At 34.3% G+C, this 7,874-nt stretch overlaps 1 protein-coding gene across 1 annotated transcript; it reads right to left on the bottom strand.

The window, feature by feature from the left end:
• Nucleotides 1-5,794: 5,794 nt before the first annotated feature.
• LOC121763699 (lignin-forming anionic peroxidase-like) lies at nucleotides 5,795-7,165 on the bottom strand. The gene is made up of 3 exons (XM_042159756.1): nucleotides 6,878-7,165; nucleotides 6,419-6,770; nucleotides 5,795-6,325 (listed from the first exon to the last, which is right to left on the bottom strand). The coding sequence occupies exons 1-3, from the start codon at nucleotides 7,112-7,114 to the stop codon at nucleotides 5,898-5,900; spliced, it is 1,017 nt and encodes a 338-aa protein (XP_042015690.1). The 5' UTR covers nucleotides 7,115-7,165; the 3' UTR covers nucleotides 5,795-5,897.
• Nucleotides 7,166-7,874: the final 709 nt, after the last annotated feature.

The following is a 7,874-nucleotide window of genomic DNA, read 5'->3' as shown; positions in this document are numbered from 1 at the left end:
TCTATTATAGGTACAAAATTTATACAACAACTCTGTTCAAATAAAATGTTAAAATTTGAATAATATATATTGAAAGTATCTAATGATTTTACATCAAATATCTTAATTATGTGTTTTGAACACATATACTAGAAACAGAAATGGTAAAATCCTAATCCATATAAAAGATCAAAACATATTTACAGCTGCATTGCCCCTCTTTAGATAGGTGAACCTCTTCTATATGTCAAAAGAGCAAAGTCCATATACTACATAACCTGAAACATTACAAGTTAAGAAAATTGAGTAATTAACTTATGAGTGCAAGGTTCAGATTGACTTTCTGTGTCTATCTATGGCAACATGAGTTATGTAAAGCAAATTGTAACATCGCAAATTTTTGTGACTCTTTTTATATGTTTATTTGAAATTTGGATTACGAAACCTTTGTTTCTATGTGATTAAGTGAATTGCGTGAAACAATTGTCGTGAGTGATGTGGAATGAAGAGCTTGATATTTTATATTTTCCAATATGGGTAAATAATTAATAGGATCATGCATTTATATTTTTCGAGCCAATTCATTGGAATATTCGGCCTTCCTAATTATTGAAATAATATTTCATTTCTTGGATTTAATTAATTGTTTTGGGAGATTTATCCAAATTAAATCCAAACCAAATGATCTCTAAATTGTACTATATGAAACTCGAACTCTAGCCTATTATCCTTGGGAGTTTCAAAAATCCCCTATTTAAAATAGGAGGATGAATTATTTTCTTTGATTTTATTGGTGCTTTGTTAACTCCATTCTTTTGAATTAGATCCAATTAAATCATGTCATGCTTTATTTCTTCACCCAAATTAAATAAAGATTTGAAATAATTCCTTGGCCAGTTAGGCCTAATTATTTTCGGCCCCCTCATTATTTTGTAGAGGAGAATTTATTGTTTCCTTTTTGTGAGACCCCTTTATTCAATTTAATACCTAAGCCAAATTAATTGGTGATGTGAATATTTCCTTGTGTTGCACCCTCCATATCACACGCCCATGCTATTATTTTTCCTTGTGGGAATTTATTTATAGTTACCTATTTTATGGGAGTCTTTTCCTATAAAGAAATTTCCAAATTTAAATCCTATTCTATTTAATTGAGGATTTAAATAATTTCCTTGTGCAATTCCTTATGGGAACCCTTCCCCATTAATTTCATACTTGGAGATTTAATTTATTTTGTTCTCTTGTTTATGAAATATTCATTATTTTATTTCCTAAGTTGTGAATATATTCTCTCCAAGTAAATATCAAATAAATTCCTTGTTAATTTTACCATGGAATTTTTGAATTCCTCCCCTTCCCACAAGCCTATTTTATTCTTTTAATTGTGGAATGTATTTAATTGTATTTACCCCACAATTAATTAATTTTAAACCTAACCCTAACCCTATAAAAACACCTAAACTAAACCCTAGCCCCCATTTCCCACAAATTTTCGGCCCCCTCCCTCTCCCTCCCTCTCTCCCCATCCCTCACACGCCTCTCCCTCATTCTCCATCCTCTCCAAAAACTTCTTCCACCTTTGTTCTTGCTTCAATTGGAGAGGATTTTCCAAGAATTTCCGACGAATCGTGTCAATGTTTGCTTCTACCGTTCGTTTTCTTGATTCAAGAAGGTATAACTAAGTTTTTCTTCTCATCTCCTTCATTTAAACTTTATTCTTGAATCCTACATGCATATAGAGGATGTAGGAATCATAGATCGCAAATTAATCGGTGGGAATGTGTGTTTGCATGAGAACTTTGATGAATATGCGTTTTTGAAAGAAGTTATGTGAAGTTTGATTTGAATCCTTGGTGAATGATGTGAGTTTATTTGCAAACATGATTATGAGAACCTTTTTGAGCATGATTTTGTGTTATAAGCATGAAAAATTATATTTGGATGATTGAGGAAGAAACCCTAGTTTCGAATTTGTGAGCCTGAAATCTGTGACGTTCGAACAGCAGTTTCTGATGTGTAATTGACCTATCAAACGATTGAATTTTGATGTGAAAATTTTACTGAGTAAATTTCCAGGTGTTTTCTGTGTCTCGTGTGAATTTCAGTCCTTTTTGTCGAAAAATGGATTTTTAAAATATTTGAAGTTGACTGCGCATTTCTGTCAGAAACTTGTGTTCTCGCCCAGAAAGTTTCGTATTCTGTTTGACCGACCAAATGACCTCCGTTTGATGTGATTCTTGAACTAAATGAACATTTGATTTGTCTTCTGAGTCGTGTAAACATTTCAGCCTCATTGAACATCGGATGAATTTATGGTGAATTTTTCAAATGAACTGCACAATGCTGCCAGAATTTTTATGTTCCGACCAGAGAGTTGTACAAATGTTTTGACTGACCAAATGCCATGATTTGAGTGTGAAACTTTAACTGAATTAACTTGAATGTTTCTACTCTGTTGTGACCAAATTTTAGCTTCGTATGAGGTCGGATGAATTTTTGGTGATTTTTACAAACCAACCGCGCAGTTCTGCCAGTTTTGTTGTTATGTGAAAATATCACTTGTTGCTAAGTTTGATGAACTATATGATGCATGTATGATTTGGGAAAGTATCCTATGACGTGATTATGTGTGATACGTTGAGAAATATTATGGCATGTTTTTCCTTATGTCGATGAATGATGGGATGGGTAATTTAAGGGAAACGATAAAAAGGAACAATAGGACATGCATGATAACATAAGTTTATGGAAAGCTGATTGTGTTGTCGTTGGCAAGGGTGATTGAGTATACGTGAGCTCGAGGAACGAGAGTTGCATAAGTTGGAATTGTGTTGTTAAGCAATCGAGGTGGGCTTTCTTTTCAAACCTCTTTATTTTCTGAAAATATTACGTGGTGTTATAAGGGTGGTTTAACTGTTATGTCATGCCATGTTTTTGTTTGTGAGATTGTTGCCTGATGCCTAGTTCGTCTGAGCTTGCTCCGTTAGGCTATAGGGTTGTGTTGTGAAACGAATTCGGGTCTGAGTAGGGCCGCAAACCCTATCAGGCTGTGTACACTGGTGGGATCGTGAGCCATCCTTGCTAGTCGGCCGGTCTCGTGGGCGAATAGTGTGGCCACACTTTCGTCGCACTGTGATATGATGATTGTGATTAATGGAATGATGTGGAAAGTGGGGAGATAAACTGTCTGGCCAGACTTGAAATGTTTTTGTGTTCTCGTGATATTTCTTATCACATAAAACTCGAGATCATTGGTATGGATGACATAATTAATAATAAAATATTTTCGGCATGAGCCCATTGGGTACAACAAGTACTCAGCCCTGCATATTTCTTTTCTTTATGTGCAGGTTGAGCGGGATGTTGCGGAGGATGTTGAGTTGGCCTAAGAACCTAGGATGCGTTGTGTCTTCATACATAGGCGTTATCCTTGACTCTCTTTAAACCTTATTTTCCGCTGCTATATTGATAACTATGTCTCAAGACTTTAAATCGTTTCCGTATTGTGTTTGAACATGTATGGTTGTGTTAGGTTTTAACCAAGTAATTACGTCGTTTTTGAAAATGGTGTTTTCTGTGAATTAAATTAAATGTTTTGCTTTAGAAGTTAATTGGGTTTCTTTAAGTTTATTTTCTCCGCTGTTTGTTTTAAAAGTTTTTATCATGAGTCATTTCTAATTAATAGTAAAATTTTAACCTTAAATTTCTTTAAACAAAAATGTTTTTTTTTCTTTTTTTCTGCCTTTAAGTTAATTAAGTTTTCATTTAAAATGTTGTCCATGCATGTTGGTCACGATTGCCGCGTCCGTAGTACCCCTAGTATGGGCGGTCGTGACACAAATCGAGAACTGCTACAATCAATCTTTTTGTATCATTACCATAAAATATTTGGTCAAGAAGTGATAATCCTAAAAAATCAATAACATTTTGGTCTATAATATCTTGCTATAGTCAAGATTATGCAATGGAAAAAATAAGTAATTGCCAAGTGAAGATATTACCTAATTTGAGTTTTCAAAGATTATGGTGGACATGAAAGGTATAAATATTCACTATCGAAGTTCATAGTGCAATCACCTTTCCCTTTTGAGCTGCCCTCTCCAAATGAGCATAGCCTCATACAAACATTTTTTGATGTCAAGTAGAGCAATCACCTCTCCTTTTTCAATTGATGGTAAAGTATAAAATTTCCTATTGAAAATATTTATGCTGAAGCTAAATCAATTTAGATTCTAATAAAAAAGTAATCGCCAAACTGATTCTATGTTCAGTTATAAAGTTTAGGATGAAAGTGACTTGACCACTTTTGGCAAGGCTTCAACTATATAATATTTAGAAAAAGTACATATGCTTCTCATAACTTTATATAGTAAATAAGTTTCCTCAAGATTTAGACAATGACCAATGGCTTTCATAGCTATATCCGAAAGTTAAAATATAGAGAATGTCATATCCAAGATAAAAAAAAATGAGAACAAGCATACAAGGACATGTAAAGAAACTAAAACTAGCTTGCAGTTGCATGTACAATCTTCCACAAAATCATATACTACTATTTAATAAGTTAGAAACAAAGCATCACCTACTGGTATCTATCCAACTACAAGCTTCAATTAAAGTGCTAGTTTTAGGTACTATCAAGGCTTTTGATAGCTTCAATCACTAAGAATTCTAAATTGCTATGCAGATGTCTAGTGACCATACACATGGCTAGAGAAATATATTAAGTTCATTAAACCATAAGTAAAAACGAAAAAAACAGTACTCCGTAATACTAAGAACTAAAGGCTAACCTTTTGTTTCCAGCAACCCTTCCTCAAGCTCCACCCCTACCTTGACCATCATATGTAAGAATATCTATGCCATAAATCTAAAAGAAGTCCAAAAATGAAACAATACCAAATCAATGCTAATAAATTAGATTATCACAAGATTAAAGGTAAATAATAAGGAAATCCCTTTAATTTGATAGCCGTGAAGCCGTTGATTCTCTGTAAATATTGGCATTTGGCAAATCAGGGAAGATATAATCAGCGATCAAAATTGGCGCTACATATCCATACATTTGCAAGGAAGAAGATTTGGGGGCTAGGTTCAGTTACGCTACAATTCCAAAACGTATATAAAAATTACAACTGCAAAAATTTCTCTGTCAAAATTTCATAAGGAACGTTCACCTCGTAATCGAATTAAATTAGAGGGTGTTGAATGACGACTTGTGAGCAATCTGAGGACTTCTGTCAAAATTTCTTCTCCTTCTTGACTTGTGAACGGAGGTTTCTAGGGTGAGGGAATTAGAATTGAATTTGCCGATACATGTAGAGGAGTGGGCGGCAGTTTTATTTCAATTAGGTTTGGAGCTAGTTTCTTTATTCATTTGCCGCTTATTTCTCAATTTCTGAAAACAAGAGTTATAAAAATTTAACTTAATTGTAAAGATATCATTAGTTTATTACTCATACATATATATTTTATAAAAATTAATAATTATTAATTTTTTAAAAAATAATTTCTGATGATTTTCTTAAGTTATTCAAATTTTTCTAAGAATATATTTTATCATTACTGAGTTATTTCTATGATATATAAATAAATTCTCTTGTTGATTAAATGAGAATTATCATTTGTTTTAAATAAAGTTATAAATAAAGGTACCAAGGTCCAATGCCGTTTCCGTAAATATTATTTTTGAAGTTAATTATATTTTATGTTCAAATACCAAATTTATTTTACTCACGTAATTTTTTAATTAGATTAGTTTTAAGAATCACGCATGAAATTTTTAAATAATAGAATTGTAAGAAAGTTGACTGTGTAAGTAAAGAAGTCTTATTCTGACATTTATTTATTTATGTAGTATTAGTATTGAAATATGGCCAAAGGATGGTGTAGTGATAAAGTATCTGTGATGTCATGTTTTACAAAGTGTGATAAGATAAATATATGGATAGCCTATTTTCTAGTAGTGTGGAACCACATGTACTTCTAATTAACCCAGATCCACCCGTTAACGGTTCGATATCTCCCATTTTGATCATGGCGGCGCCGAAATCCGAATCGAATCTGTCAGGATTGTCGATGTATTCCAGCACAATGCTCCTAGTCGGTTCGTCGCTCAAAAGAACTTGATCCGATTCCAGCAGACCTCTCAAACTCTGCAGATTCCTAAAGTAATTGTTGTCGAAGACGTTCGGTGTCACCTCATCCAACGGCGCCAGATTATCGTTGCCGCCGCTTTCAGGGCAGTTGCGCCGCCGCTTGATCGCGAAGTCCGGGTCGATGCTCTCGTTGCCGTAGATCCGGTCCCGGAAAGTCACGCATCGCGCTTGCCCAATCGTGTGAGACCCTGCAATCAAAAATTCCAATTCCTATTACTTTGATCACTCTATAAATTAAATTAAATGTTTAAATTGAAAATATCAAAACCCTAGTTTTTTACCTGACAAAGCAACCAAATCCCTTTCGCTTAAGTTTTTGTTTTCAAAATTGGATATGAGGGTTGGGAGAGGATCGGTGAACCTAGGAAGGTCGCTTTCAGCAAGCGCTCTCGTGGCGGCGGCGGGGGAATCCCTCCTCCCTAGATTCACTGTCCACGACGACCCTCCAACTGCCACCGTTGCATCACGCGCCGCCACTGCCAGCACGTCTGCGCACGACACCACCCCAGGGCATATGGACTCCACCGCCTGCTTCGCGGCCTCCACCACTTCGAACCCTCTAACAGAGTTGTTATTCTGCAATGCAACTCTCTCTCCAGTGGTATCGTCCAATAGGATTGATGCATCACACCCCTAATTATTTACCAAAATATATACTAGCTAGGGTTAATTAATCATAATAAATGTAATTAATTTTTTATAAGAAAGAATATTAGACGAATGAGGTGTATATATAGTACCTGAACGAAGCAATCGTGGAAGTGGAGGCGAACAAGGGAGGCGGCCATCCTCTGCTCGTTGGTCACGGCCTGCCTGATGGAGGTCCGGATTGTACTTAGCGCATCGGGGCATGTACTGTCGTAGAACGTCGAAGATAGTTGTGCATCGGATGGCAAAATCAAGAGTATAGCAAAATAATAATAATAATAATAATAATAATAATAATAATAATAATAATTGGATGAAATCTTCATCATGTGACGTATGTGTATATGATGTTGAGTGTTACTAAGAAGTTAGAAATGATGATTGAAGAGATTGTTAAATAGCTCAATTTATAGGGGGAAATAATTTGAATGATGGAATGCCGTAAAACAAGACTTAATTGTTTTGCATGGCCGAGTCATTTTTTCTACGTACTAATTAATGTAGTATTGCAATATTTTTCAAATGCCAAATTTTCCTTAGACTGATTTTCTTTGCTTTGAAAATTCTAATTGGTCCCACCACGAGTTGCGACGTTTTTAAAATTATGGTGGTATTGGATGATTAATAATAAGAGCATGTGTTATATTTCAAATAAATTATACGTGGTTGTCCACTCATTAAGTATATTATTGGAGTTGAAAATTCTATACTCTCTAGTACACTTATTCTGAATCAGTTTTTGTGTTACTAGCTAGGCATATTACTTTGTACGCATAAAATTTAACGTGTAGACTAAGCCATGTATTTCATTCGATCTAACTAATTCCCATAGTCTCCAAATTCTTCTATCCAGAAGATTGCATTTTTTTTAAATATTTTATTTAAGTGGACTTACATGTATAATGTCAATTAATGATTTGTTGTTATAATCGTAATACTACGACTTATATAGCAAAGAAAGCTAACAGTAAATTTTAGCAAAAGCTACTGTGCAATATGGACGAGCACACAAAGGAAGGACTACGGGCTTAAGCCCCTAATAAACATGATTTTTTTATATATTTTCATTGTAAATTTTTGTAATTTATA

This window comes from Salvia splendens, chromosome 14 (genome assembly GCF_004379255.2).
Source record: "Salvia splendens isolate huo1 chromosome 14, SspV2, whole genome shotgun sequence".
Classification (NCBI taxonomy): Eukaryota; Viridiplantae; Streptophyta; class Magnoliopsida; order Lamiales; family Lamiaceae; genus Salvia; species Salvia splendens.
Note: the sequence above shows the minus strand (reverse complement) of the source record. Positions and strands in the feature narration are given on the sequence as shown.

What these genes read in the sequence shown, in the direction of transcription:
- LOC121763699 (XM_042159756.1), bottom strand. Translation starts at nt 7,114, where the DNA reads ATGATGAAGATTTCATCCAATTATTATTATTATTATTATTATTATTAT. An exon ending in TCCACGATTGCTTCGTTCAG is followed by an intron (nt 6,771 to 6,877) that starts GTACTATATATA and finishes GTAAATAATTAG; the next exon opens with GGGTGTGATGCATCAATCCT. An exon ending in GGATTTGGTTGCTTTGTCAG is followed by an intron (nt 6,326 to 6,418) that starts GTAAAAAACTAG and finishes TTTTGATTGCAG; the next exon opens with GGTCTCACACGATTGGGCAA.